The sequence below is a fragment of the Balaenoptera ricei genome, chromosome 18 (assembly GCF_028023285.1).
Source record: "Balaenoptera ricei isolate mBalRic1 chromosome 18, mBalRic1.hap2, whole genome shotgun sequence".
Classification (NCBI taxonomy): Eukaryota; Metazoa; Chordata; class Mammalia; order Artiodactyla; family Balaenopteridae; genus Balaenoptera; species Balaenoptera ricei.
The window spans coordinates 18,403,070-18,416,853 of NC_082656.1; the positions used below are offsets into that span (position 1 = coordinate 18,403,070).

General features: G+C 39.9%; 2 protein-coding genes across 12 annotated transcripts in view; both read left to right on the top strand.

Moving 5' to 3' along the window:
* Positions 1-3,906, top strand: part of EBPL (EBP like) — a 78,814-nt gene extending 74,908 nt beyond the window's left edge. For 2 of the 8 annotated variants that reach the window (XR_009498832.1, XM_059903351.1), the window contains one exon: positions 82-2,616. Coding sequence is in view for 2 of the 8 variants with exons in the window: in XM_059903351.1 (XP_059759334.1) it covers positions 82-127 (46 nt within the window). In the remaining 6 variants the exon portion in view is untranslated. Of the gene's footprint in view, positions 1-81; positions 2,617-3,144; positions 3,206-3,759 lie in introns of those variants that run through there. The other 6 variants (XR_009498829.1, XR_009498828.1, XR_009498831.1 and 3 more) reach the window with 6 other exon arrangements.
* RCBTB1 (RCC1 and BTB domain containing protein 1) overlaps positions 3,828-13,784 on the top strand; it is a 66,174-nt gene continuing 56,217 nt past the window's right edge. For 2 of the 4 annotated variants that reach the window (XM_059903342.1, XM_059903344.1), the window contains exon 1: positions 4,972-5,058. Coding sequence is in view for 2 of the 4 variants with exons in the window: in XM_059903337.1 (XP_059759320.1) it covers positions 4,981-5,058 (78 nt within the window). In the remaining 2 variants the exon portion in view is untranslated. Of the gene's footprint in view, positions 3,913-4,535; positions 4,845-4,930; positions 5,059-13,784 lie in introns of those variants that run through there. The other 2 variants (XM_059903337.1, XM_059903338.1) reach the window with 2 other exon arrangements.

The window sequence follows — 13,784 nt, forward strand, 5'->3', positions numbered from 1 at the left end:
ACCGTATGTCATCATGTTGCACTATGAGTTATGCCTTGATCTTACAAGTTGGATTTTTCTTTTTCTTTTTTTCTTTTACAGACTGTCCAGCCCTCCAGCTCCCAGGCTCAAAGCACCCATGCTTTGAGTTCCTCAGCCTTCAGAGAGGAGGTGGTAGCTGGATGTACTGTCCCCAGACACTGTTGTAGGGAAAGGCTTCCAGGTGCCGCAGAGATTGGGGAATAGAGGAAACATGCCCACTGTTGAGGATTTTGATGTAATGATTATAATGGTAATGGTACTGGCAGGCACCATTTACTGGGTTCTTTATGTTAGGCGTTTAATGATCTCATTTCCTCCTCTTGACCACTGTGCCAGGTAGGTATCATTATCACCTTTTTATTAAGAAAAAGCTGAGGTTCAGAGAGGCAAAGTAACTATGCTTTCAGCTGCAAGTGGCTGAAACTAGGTTTTCTTATGATCTCACACGACCGACGTAGGTAAGGAGGGAGGCGGTTCCAGGTTGGTTGGGCAGCTCAGCAGTGTCATCCAGGAGCCAATCTCTTTCCACATTTCTGCTTTGGCATCAACTTGTGGGTGATGTTTCCTTTCCTCGGTGCAGCAACACCAAGCTTCTCGTCTTCACACAACCGAATTCAAAAGCAGGAAGAAGGGAAAGGTGGCAGTCTTCTCGTGTGTTTGTGTGCGTGTGTGTGTGTGTGTGTGTGTGTGTGTGTGTGTGTGTGTATTTATTTTATCAGGAAGGAAATATTCCCCCAAAGCCTCCCAGTCAATTTTATCTGATATCTCATTGTCCAAGAGAATGAAACAACTTGGTTTGGCCAGGCAGGGTTCACCTCTGTCTCTGTCTTGTACTGTCTCTGTCTCTCGACAGCTGAGTAAAGTTGCACTATTCTTAGTGAGAAGAAAGTGGGAATAGTGTTGGGTGGGCAACAGTGTCTACTGCATTTCTCCAGTATTCCATGGTAGAGGGTTGTCTTCTTACACACATGCTTTCTTCCAAGATCGTCTTTAACATGAGTTAACAGTGTGTGTGCGTGCACACGCGTGTGTGTGCCAGCAGGCATGTCCCAGGTGCTCACACTTGGTTGCTTGTGTAGCCTGGTCGTCGAGTCCAAAGATAAGAAATCAGTGGAAATGCTGCAGTAATTCTTGCTTGCTATCTTGCAAATGAGAGACAGGGCAGGATAGCGAGGCTGGATTAGTGAGGCACCATCATGTATTAAGGAAGAAGGCAGGCTGAAGAACGAGGAGATCTGGATTCTAGCCCCAGATCTGCTACTTTCTATCTGTGTTACCTTGGGTAAGTTATTTCATCTTTCTGAACCTCAGTTATCTCAACTGTAAAGCAAGAAGGTTGGACTAGTTCATCTCTAAATTTTGTTCAGCTCTAATATTCTATAGTTACAGTGCGATTTTTACTGAGCAGCTACGAGCAGTGCTCTGTACAGTCTATCACATTATTTTTTTAAAAACCTTTCAAAATGCGTCTACATGCCATGTGAATGGAAGAGGTCAACATTATTCATGTATATGGAGACTAGGACATCATGTAACAGAATTAGATGTAGAATATAGTATTGCAGACTCTTTTTAAATGTCTTTATTTTGCATTACAAATTGTACTTTGAGTTATTATCACTTTAACTGGCTTGTGTTTTACATTTGCAGCACAGCTCATCTGCCAGAACTTTTCACTGTTTCTAGTTTCCATTTTATTGGAAGCACCATCTCTTTATAACTGAGTAAAGAACACGGCAGAGTCGGGGGAAATTTTTGTGCCTGTCTCTTTTTACTCTCTCTCTCTCTCTCTCACTCTGAACATAAATAGTATCTTGGCAGCTGATCTTTGTCGTTTAAAAAAAACACACATGAAAAGGAAACAGCAGCGGATGATCTGCTTTCTGAAACAGTGTAAGAAAGATCTGAAGAGTGTTAGCTTTGCACTGAAGCTCCTTCAGCTTCTGCTTTTACAATATTTGCAGGTAGTTTCCTGACACTAAGGGGGAAAAGAAACAGTGGCCAGAGACTGTCTCCTGAAAATATGCAGGAAGGATAATGTGGAGGCCGAGACAGACGTGTGTGATGAGCTCCAGCCGTGCCTCAAAACAGGAACTGATGACAGGGAGGTTTTGCTATTTATCATCCAAGGTTGTTTTAATATGCAAAGTAGGTCCTCAGCGGCAGCTGCTCTTCAGTCAGCCACATTTCCTGAACTGGCTAGTGTATTTTTAGTTGACAGGAAGAAAACCACTTGGTTAGGAAGGAGCTCGGATGGTCATGTCTCAGAAACTCAGATCAGCACTTGAGACTTTACTACATTTCCCAGACGAGTTACTGTCACTCTGGGCAGCAAGCAACAGAGTGTTTACTTCAATTCTCTTCTTTTTATTAAAAATCATTACATAAGTTTTGATGGATATATTTTTCTGTATGAGCGTCAAACAATATAAAAGTCTACAAGGTGAAATGCCTAAGCTCACCCTCCAAATCACTACTCCCTTCCTCAGAGATAATCAGAATCCACAGTTTGATGTACATTTTTACAGTGATATTTCTATAATATACTCACATATTTTGGAGCAGACAGATATTTTATTTTATTTTTTTTGTTTGGTTAGGTCTTTTTTTTTAATGTAATTGTGATGTCTGTAACATTTCATTTAACAATGTTGCAGTGATTTCTCCATGTTAGTACATATAAGTCTACCTTGGTTATCTTTTGTTACTATCTTAAAAAATAATTTATTAAATATTGAGAAGGCCGTAAGAAGTATAATACTAAAACACAGGTGAAATTATGTGATCCTAGAGATTTGCAGAATCTGCAGGAGACCTTTCTAGAACAGGGAGTGCTGCAACTTCCCCAGGCCAATCTTCCGTAGCTGCACAGGTATCGATAAGATGAGAAATCAATGGCTGCTCTAGAGGGAAGGCAGAGCATTCCCCAAAGAATGGGTGTTTACACAATATAGGAGTGTTCATATACTTTTGGCCCCTAGCAAACATTGCCCAACTGGTGTTCTTGAGGTTGGTACATACCTATGCTTGGGAAAGATGTGGAGGCTGGAGGAGGTGAGGAGATGGGGAGAAATCTGGAGTGTAGAGAAGCTTGGATTTCCATTGACACTTTTTTTCTCCTAGAGAGATACTGACACACAGTCACTGGATTAAATTGATGCTCCCATCTCAATTAACTCATTAGGTAGGAATAACAAATTTACATACCAGTGTGTGGGCTTATTCTCATGAACCCTCCATCCAAAAAAGTAAAAAAAGAAAAGAGAAAAGGAAGATGTGGGGTTTTTTAAACCCTCAAACATTGAAAACTTTTCTTCCCTTTAACTGCTTTCCCCAGTCACATCAGGTGAGTTATATGTGAAATTAATATTTCAGAGTTTGCCGTGGTAGAAAAAGAAAGAAGTAGGAATAAGACTTTAAAAAAGAAAAGAGGGACATGTAAAAACTATATCAGGATATGAATACCAATGCCCCACCCCTAATCATTTGAAACAAGTGTTAGAGGCAGCAGCAATACCGGATTTCCATTTAGTCACCCGCTAGATCTGTTGCCTTTTAAACAACTTTAGATATCATTTTTATTTTGATAAATGCAGGGAGGGGGCAGGGAAATGTCTGCCTGGCGTGTTACAACATATTAAGCTTATACCTTGCTAAAACAACATATTAAGCTTATACCTTGCTAAAACTCTAGGAAATGGTGACTCCTGTATAAATTCTGATTCTCCTTCTTCCTAGGAGTGTTTTATCCATATTTGAAGACTCCTTGGATATCCCTATTGTATGATTGGGAATTCTGCCTTCTAATCTGGCTCATTGATTCACTTCTGAGTGGACTGAGACAAATCCTACTAATTGTTGAATTTGTTTCCTTGTTTGTGAAGCACTGAAGTAAGTAATCCTCTTGTGGAAGTGCCTGGGCCACCTTTTAAAAGTTGGTCACCCCTGTAGTGGGATCGGAAATATTGCAGTGATTTTTAGAGTTGGATGAAGAAATGTATCTTGAAATTAAAAAATAGTTAAACCTATAGCATTTACCATAGCTGGGTGTGAATTTCTTATCAAAGACAGTGTCAAATCTAGGTTGGTTAATAAATATACTAGAAACAAACACAATAAATGGGAATAAAACATTTAACAGATGTGAAGTTTGGCTCACGCCACACGGTGGCAGGCTTACTCTGTGTTGTGCTTCCTTTTCAAGCAACAAATCTAAATGCTTGCATTTAACTACATCAAATCTTTTAGAAAGTTAACTTTTAGAAAGTATGACATAAGTTATTAATTTGTCAAGATTATATTTTCTTGTAAAATGTTCTTTACGTTGTATGATACCTGAGCAGCAGTGATTTGAGCCTTCGACAGGACATTCTACCTCTAGATCTCAATTACTTCATCACTAAAATGATGGGCTTGGGTTACTTACAGTTCTAAAATTGTCATACCTCTCCTATAACTAAAAAAAGCCTAAACATTCTTCTTCAGTAACAAGAATTTCAGTCATATTGCAGTTAACTTGATAAGGAATGTAGTTTTTCAGTTAGATTGCCTAGATTTGAATTTGAGTTCTGTCATTTATTAACCGTGAGGTAAGGAACTTCACCTGTCAAAATTCCACTTTCCTCACCTGTAAAGTGCTATAAATTATACTACATATCCAATGGGGTTGTTAGGATTAAATGCGGAAAAATGTATGTGTGGCAGAGACTCGCAAACTGTTCACCAAATCATTTCTTTTTTTTCCTGGACAATCAGCTAAACCACATCCCACATCGTCACGTGCAGTTAATTGTGGTCATAAGACTGAATTCTGGCCAAGGAATGTAAGAGAAAGAAATTCATGCTACTCCTAGGCTCAGCTCGCAAAAATCTCCCATTGTGATCCTCCTTGTTCTTTCAACTTCTGCAGTTTCCCTGGAAGCTACTTGTTAAAGATGCCAGGACCACCATCTTTAGGAAATGGAAGGAAACTTGGTCCCGAAACACGGTGTGGAGGAGAGCTTTATGCCTGTTAGAAACACTCGTTTTGGACTTTACGTAAGTGAGAAATAAACTTTGATTTTGTTAAGCCACGGAGATTCTGGGATTTATCTATTATGGCAGCTAGCATTAACTAAAATAGCATGTAAAGCGCTTAGCACAATACCTGTTTAATAAATATTAGATGTTTTCAATATCATGACTCTTAATAATACAGACCAAGAGCCTAAAACTCTGAACTTAAAACACAAGCAAGGGGCTTCCCCGGTGGCGCAGTGGTTGAGAATCTGCCTGCCAATGCAGGGGACACAGGTTCGAGCCCTGGTCTGGGAAGATCCCACATGCCGCAGAGCAACTGGGCCCGTGAGCCACAATTACTGAGCCTGCGCGTCTGGAGCCTGTGCTCCGCAACAAGAGAGGCCGAGATAATGAGAGGCCCGCGCACCGCGATGAAGAGTGGCCCCCACTTGCTGCAACTAGAGAAAGCCCTCGCACAGAAACGAAGACCCAACACAGCCATAAAAAAAAAAAAAAAACACACACACACAAGCAATAGTATGGAAATCTCTTCGGCAGTATACAAGACTTGGGCCCCCCCCTTTTTTTTTAAAGCTAGAGAAATAAAGTTGCGTGTAGATGTAGGAAAAATCTGAACAGTTCACGTATGTAACTTGTAGAAAGTCAGTATTTTGTATTTATATTTGCTACATACACTTTGGGGGAAAATTAACAGACTATAAAAGAAGAAAAATTGAATTAAAAATATAAGTTGGGGCTATCTTTAAAATAATATTTTTTAAAAATTGAAGTATAGTTGATGTACTATATCATGTAAGTTTTAGGTGTCCACCATAGTGATTCACAATTTTTAAAGGTTGTATTCCATTTATAGCTATTATAAAATATTGGCTATATTCCCTGTGTTGTACTATATATCCCTGTAGGTTATGTATTTTATACACAGTATATTTTATACATAGTTTGTACCTCTTAATCCCTTACCCCTATTTTGCCCCACGCCCTTTCCCTCTCCCAATGGTAACTACTAGTTTGTTCTTTATATCTGTGTAAAATAATATTTTAAATTATTTCTCCCTTGTGATGACTTCAGTGTTATGATTCATTCAGTGATTTCTCTTAGTACTTCACACAATGCTTATCTTTCTTTCTTGAAAATGTCTTTTCTTGGCTCCAACACTTTCTGATATTTTAACGCTTTTGCTCATGCCTATTCCCAGTTCTCTTAAAGCCCAGATCAAATTTCGCATATTCAAAGACTTCCAAGACATCCTGGTTGGAAAGGATCCTACTTACACTGAACTGTAACATTTATACAATCCAAGGCTCTTAACCATTTGCTGTCTTCTATAGTAGGGTTTATTTTCAGGTGGGTTTATAAAGCTTGCTTCTCCCTAACAGATAGTAAACTACCTGATGAGAGAGACTGTGTTTTTTGTTTTGTTTTGTTTTGTTCTAACATCTTTATTGGAGTATAATTGCTTTACAATGGTGTGTTAGTTTCTGCTTTATAACAAAGTGAATCAGCTATACATATACACACATACCATTATCACCTTCCTCTTGCGTCTCCCTCCCACCCTCCCCATCCCACCCCTCTAGGTGGTCACAAAGCACCGAGCTGATCTCCCTGTGTTATGCGGCTGCTTCCCACTAGCTATCTGTTTTACATTTGGTAGTATATATAAGTCCATGCCTCTCTCTCACTTCGTCCCAGCTTACCCTTCCCCCTCCCCATGTCCTCAAGTCCATTCTCTACATCTGCTTCTTTATTCCTGTCCTGCCCCTAGGTTCTTCAGAACCATTTTTTTTCCCCCATATATATGTGTTAGCATACGGTATTTGTTTTTCTCTTTCTGATTTACTTCACTGTGTGTGAAAGACTCTAGGTCCATCCACTTCACTACAAATAAGTCAGTTTCGTTTCTTTTTGTGGCTGAGTAATATTCCATTGTATATATGTGCCACATCTTCTTCATCCATTCATCTGTCGATGGACACTTAGGTTGCTTCCATGTCCTGGCTATTGTAAATAGAGCTGCAATGAACATTGTGGTACATGACTCTTTCTGAATTATGGTCTTCTCAGGGTATATGCCCAGTAGTGGGATTGCTGGGTCGTATGGTAGTTCTATTTTTAGTTTTTTAAGGAACCTCCATACTGTTCTCCATAGTGGCTGTATCAATTTACATTCCCACCAACAGGGCAAGAGGGTTCCCTTTTCTCCACACCCTCTCCAACATTTATTGTTTGTAGATTTTTTGATGATGGCCATTCTGACTGGTGTGAGATGATACCCCGTTGTAGTTTTGATTTGCATTTCTCTAATGATTAGTGATGTTAAGCATCCTTTCATGTGTTTGTTGGCAATCTGTATATCTTCTTTGGAGAAATGTCTATTTAGGTCTTCTGCCATTTTTGGATTGGGTTGTTTGTTTTTTTGATATTGAGCTGCATGAGCTGCTTGTAAATCTTGGAGATTAATCCTTTGTCAGTTGCTTCATTTGCAAATATTTTCTCCCATTCTGAGGGTTGTCTTTTCATCTTGTCTATGGTTTCCTTTGCTGTGCAAAAGCTTTTAAGTTTCATTAGGTCCCATTTGTTTATATTTGTTTTTATTTCCATTTCTCTAGGAGGTGGGTCAAAAAGGATCTTGCTGTGATTTATGTCAAAGAGTGTTCTGCCTGTGTTTTCCTCTAACAGTTTGATAGTGTCTGGCCTTACATTTAGGTCTTTAATCCATTTGAGTTTATTTTTGTGTATGGTGTTAGGGAGTGTTCTAATTTCATTCTTTTACATGTAGCTGTCCAATTTTCCCAGCACCACTTATTGAAGAGGCTGCCTTTCTCCATTGTATATTCTTGCCTCCTTTATGAAAAATAAGGTGACCATATGTGCGTGGGTTTATCTCTGGGCTTTCTATCCTGTTCCATTGATCTATATTTCTGTTTTTGTGCCAGTACCATACTCTCTTGAATACTGTAGCTTTGTAGTATAGTCTGAAGTCAGGGCTCCTGATTCCTCCAGCTACATTTTTCTTTCTCAAGATTGCTTTGGCTATTTGGGGTCTTATGTGTTTCCATACAAATTGTGAAATTTTTTGTTCTAGTTCTGTGAAAAATGCCAGTGGTAGTTTGATAGGGATTGTATTGAATCTGTAGATTGCTTTGGGTAGTAGAGTCATTTTCACAACATTGATTCTTCCAATCCAAGAACATGGTATATCTCTCCATCTGTTTGTATCATCTTTAATTTCTTTCACCAGTGTCTTATAATTTTCTGCATACAGGTCTTTTGTCTCCTTAGGTAGGTTTATTCCTAGGTATTGTATTCTTTTTGTTGCAATGGTAAATGGGACTGTTTCCTTAATTTCTCTTTCAGAGTTTTCATCATTAGTGTATAGGAATGCAAGAAATTTCTGTGCATTAATTTTGTATCCTGCTAACTTTACCAAATTCATTGATTAGCTCTAGCAGTTTTCTGGTGGCGTCTTTAGGATTCTCTATGTATAGTATCATGTCATCTGCAAACAGTGACAGCTTTACTTCTTCTTTTCTGATTTAGATTCCTTTTATTTCTTTTTCTTCTCTGATTGCTGTGACTAAAACTTTCAAAACTATGTTGAATAATAGTGGTGAGAGTGAACAACCTTGTCTTGTTCCTGATTTTGGTGGAAATGATTTCAGTTTTTCACCATTGAGAACGATGTTGGCAGTGGGTTTGTCATATATGGCCTTTATTATGTTGAGGTAAGTTCCCTCTATGCCTACTTTCTGGAGGGTTTTTATCATAAATGGGGGTTGAATTTTGTCAAAAGCTTTTTCTGCATCTATTGAGATGATCGTATGGTTTTTCTCCTTCAGTCTGTTAATATGGTGTATCACATTGATTGATTTGCATATATTGAAGAATCCTTGCATTCCTGGGATAAACCCCACTTGATCATGGTGTATGATCCTTTTAATGTGCTGTTGGATTCTGTTTGCTAGTATTTTGTTGAGGATTTTTGCATCTATGTTCATCAGTGATATTGGCCTGTAGTTTTCTTTCTTTGTGACATCTTTGTCTGGTTTTGGTATCAGGGTGATGGTGGCCTCACAGAATTAGTTTGGGAGTGTTCCTCCCTCTGCTATATTTTGGAAGAGTTTGAGAATGATAGGTGTTAGCTCTTCTCTAAATGTTTGATAGAATTCTCCTGTGAAGCCATCTGGTCCTGGGTTTTGTTTGTTGGAAGATTTTTAATCACAGTCTCAATTTCAGTCCTTGTGATTGGTCTGTTTATATTTTCTGTTTCTTCCTGGTTTGGTTTCGGAAGGTTGTGCTTTCCTAAGAATTTGTCCATTTCTTCCAGGTTGTCCATTTTATTGGCATACAGTTGCTTGTAGTAATCTCTCATGATCCTTTGTATTTCTGCAGTGTCAGTGGTTACGTCTCCTTTTTCATTTCTAATTCTATTGATTTGAGTCTTCTCCCTGTTTTTCTTGATGAGTCTGGCTAATGGTTTATCAATTTTGTTTATCTTCTCAAAGAACCAGCTTTTAGCTTTATTGATCTTTGCTATTGTTTCCTTCACTTCTTATTCATTTATTTCTGATCTGATCTTTATGATTTCTTTCCTTCTGCTAACTTTGGGGGGTTTTTTGTTCTTCTTTCTCTAATTGCTTTAAGTGTAAGGTTAGGTTGTTTATTTGAGATGTTTCTTGTTTCTTGAGATAGGATTGTATTCTATAAACTTCCCTCTTAGAACTGCTTTTGCTGCATCCCATAGGTTTTGGGTCATCGTGTTTTCACTGTCACTTGTTTCTAGGTATTTTTTGATTTCCTCTTTGATTTCTTCAGTGATCTTTTGGTTATTAACTAGTGTATTGTTTAGCCTCCATGTGTTTGCATTTTTTACAGACTTTTCCCTGTAATTGATCTAGTCTCATAGTGTTGTGATCAGAAAAGATACTTGATAATCATATCAATTTTCAATTTTCTTAAATTTACCAAGGCTTGATTTGTAACCCTAGATATGATCTATCCTGGAGAATGTTCCATGAGCACTTGAGAATAAAGTGTATTCTGTTGTTTTTGGATGGAATGTCCTATAAATATCAATTAAGTCCATCTTGTTTAATGTATCCTTTAAAGCTTTTGTTTCCTTATTTATTTTCATTTTGGATGATCTGTCCATTGGTGAAAGTGGGGTGTTAAAGTCCCCTACTATGATTGTGTTACTGTCCATATCCTCTTCTATGGCTGTTATTATTTGCCTTATGTATTGAGGTGCTCCTATGTTGGGTGCATAAATATTTAGAATTGTTATATCTTCTTCCTGGATTGATCCCTTGATTATTTTGTAGTGTCCTTCTTTGTCTCTTGTAATAGTCTTTATTTTAAAGTCTGTTTTGTCTGATATGAGAATTGCTACTCCAGCTTTCTTTTGATTTCCATTTGCATGGAATATCTTTTTCCATCCCCTCACTTTTAGGCTGTATGTGTCCCTAGGTCTGAAGTGGGTTTCTAGTAGACAGCATATATACGGGTCTTGTTTTTGTATACATTCAACCAGTCTGTTTCTTTTGGTGGGAGCATTTAATCCATTTACATTTAAGGTAATTATCAATATGTATGTTCCTATTACCATTTTCTTAATTGTTTTGGGTTTGTTATTGTAGGTCTTTTCCTTCTCTTGTGTTTCCTGCCTAGAGAAGTTCCTTTAGCATTTGTTGTAAAGCTGGTTTGGTGGTGCTGAATTCTCTTAGTTCTGCTTGTCTGTAAATGTTTTAATTTCTCTGTCAAATCTGAATGAGGTCCTTGCTGGGTAGAGTAATCTTGGTTGTAGGTTTTTCCCTTTCATCACTTTAAATATGTCCTGCCACTCCCTTCTGGCTTGCAGAGTTTCTGCTGAAAGATTAGCTGTTAACCTTATGGGGATTCCCTTGTATGTTATTTGTTGTTTTTCCCTTGCTGCTTTTAATATTTTTTCTTTGTATTTAATTGTTGATAGTTTGATTAATATTTGTTTTGGCGTGTTTCTCCTTGGATTTATCCTGTATGGGACTCTCTGTGCTTCCTGGACTTGATTAACTATTTCGTTTCCCATATTAGGGAAGTTTTCAACTATAATCTCTTCAAATATTTTCTCAGTCCCTTTCTTTTTCTCTTCTTCTTCTGGGACCCATATAATTCGAATGTTGGTGCGTTTAATGTTGTCCCAGAGGTCTCTAAGACTGTCCTCAATTCTTTTCATTCTTATTTCTTTGTTCTGCTCTGCAGTAGTTATTTCCACTCTTTTATCTTCCAGGTCACTTATCTGTTCTTCTGCCTCAGTTATTCTGCTATTGATCCCTTCTAGAGAATTTTTAATTTCATTTATTGTGTTGTTCATCATTGTTTGTTTGCTCTTTAGGTCTTCTAGGTCCTTGTTAAACGTTTCTTGTATTTTCTCCATTCTATTTCCAAGATTTTGGATATCTTTACTATCATTACTCTGAATTCTTTCTCAGGTAGACTGCCTATTTCCTCTTCATTTGTTTGGTCTGGTGGGTTTTTACCTTGCTCCTTCATCTGCTGTGTGTTTCTCTGTCTTCTCATTTTGCTTAACTTACTGTGTTTGGGGTCTCCTTTTCGCAGCCTGCAGGTTCGTAGTTCCCGTTGTTTTTGGTGTCTGTTCCCAGTGGCTAAGGTGGTTCAGTGGGCTGTGTAGGCTTCCTGGTGGAGGGGAGTAGAGCCTGTGTTCTGGTGGATGAGGCTTGATCTTGTCTTTCCGGTGGGCAGGACCACGTCCGGTGGTGTGTTTTGGGGTGTCTGTGACCTTATTATGATTTTAGGCAGCCTCTCTGCTAATGGGTGGGGTTGTGTTCCTGTCTTGCTAATTGTTTGGTATAGGGTGTCCTGCACTGTAGCTTGCTGGTCATTGAGTGGAGCTGGGTCTTAGCGTTGAGATGGAGATCTCTGGGAGAGCTTTTGCCATTTGATATTACGTGGAGCCAGGAGGTCTCTCGTGGACCAATGTCCTGAACTTGGCTCTCCCACCTCAGAGACACAGGTCTGACACCCAGCCAGAGCACCAAGAGCCTGTCAGCCACATGGCTCAGAAGAAAAGGGAGAGAAAAAGAAATAAAGACAGAAAAAAATAAAGTTATTAAAATAAGAAATAAAAAATAATTATTAAAAATTAAAAAATTACAAAGTAATAAAAAAAGAAAAGAAAGAAAGAAGAGAGCAACCAAACCAAAAAACAAATCCACCAATGATACCAAGTGCTAAAAACTGTACTAAAAAAAAAAAAAAAGGACAGACAGAACCCTAGGGCAAATGGTAAAAGCAAAGCTATACAGAGAAAATCACACAAAGAAGCATACACATACACACTCACAAAAAGAAAAAAAGGAAAAAATATATATATATCTATATATATAAAAAAAAGGAAGAAGAGAGCAACCAAATCAATAAACAAATCTACCAATGATAATAAACTCTAAATACTAAACTAAGATAAACATAAAACCAGAAACAAATTAGATGCAGAAAGCAAACCCCAAGTCTACATTTGCTCCCAAAGTGCACTGCCTCAATTTGGAGTGATTTGTTGTCTATTCAGGTATTCCACAGATGCAGGGTACATCAAGTTGATCGTGGGGATTTAATCCGCTGCTCCTGAGGCTGCAGGGAGAGATTTCCGTTTCTCTTCTTTGTTCGCACAGCTCCTGGGGTTCATCTTTGGATTTGGCGCTGCCTCTGCGTGTAGGTTGCCTGAGGGTGTCCGTTCCTGCTCTTACAGGACGGGTTTAAAGGAGCAGCTGATTAGGGGGCTATGGCTCACCCAGGCTGGGGGGAGGGAGGGGTACGGAATGTGGGGCGAGCCTGCGGCAGCAGAGACCGGAGTGACGTTGCGCCTGCCTGAGGCACGCCGTGCGTTCTCCTGGGGAAGTTGTCCCTGGATCACGGGACCCTGGCTGTGGCGGGCTGCATAGGCTCCCAGGAGGGGAGGTGTGAAGAGTGACCTGTGCTTGCTCACAGGCTTCTTGGTGGCTGCAGGAGCAGCCTTAGCATCCCATGCCCGTCTCTGGGGCCCGCGCTGATAGCCGCAGCTCGCGCCCGTCTCTGGAGCTCGTTTAGGCGGTGCTCTTAATCCCCTCTCCTCGTGCACCACGAAACAATGGTCTCTTGCATTTCTGGCAGCTCCATACTTTTTCCCGGGCTCCCTCCCGGCTAGCTGTGGCTCACTAGCCCCCTTCAGGCTGTGTTCATGCCGCCAACCCCAGTCCTCTTACTGGGTTCTGATCTCCGAAGCCTGAGCCTCAGCTCTCAGCCCCCGGCCACCCCGATGGGTGAGCAAACAAGCCTCTCGGGCTGGTGAGTGCTGGTCGGCACCGATCCTCTGTGCGGGAATCTCTCCGCTTTGCCCTCTGCACCCCTGTTGCTGCACTGTCCTCCGTGGCTCTGAAGCTCCCCCCCAACCCCGCCATCCCCGCCGCAAAGTGGCTTCCTAGTGTGTGGAAACTTTTCCTTCTTCACAGCTCCCTCCCAGAGGTGCAGGTCCTGTCCCTATTCTTTTGTCACTGTTTTTTCTTTTTTCTTTTGCCCTACCCAGGTACGTGGGGAGTTTCTTGCCTTTTGGGAAGTCTGAGGTCTTCTGACAGCGTTCAGTAGGTGTTGTGTAGGAGTTGTTCCACATGTAGATGTATTTCTGATGTATCTGTGGGGAGGAAGGTGATCTCCACGTCTTACTCCTCTGCCGTCTTGAAGGTCTCCTCGAGACCTTCTGTGGTATTGC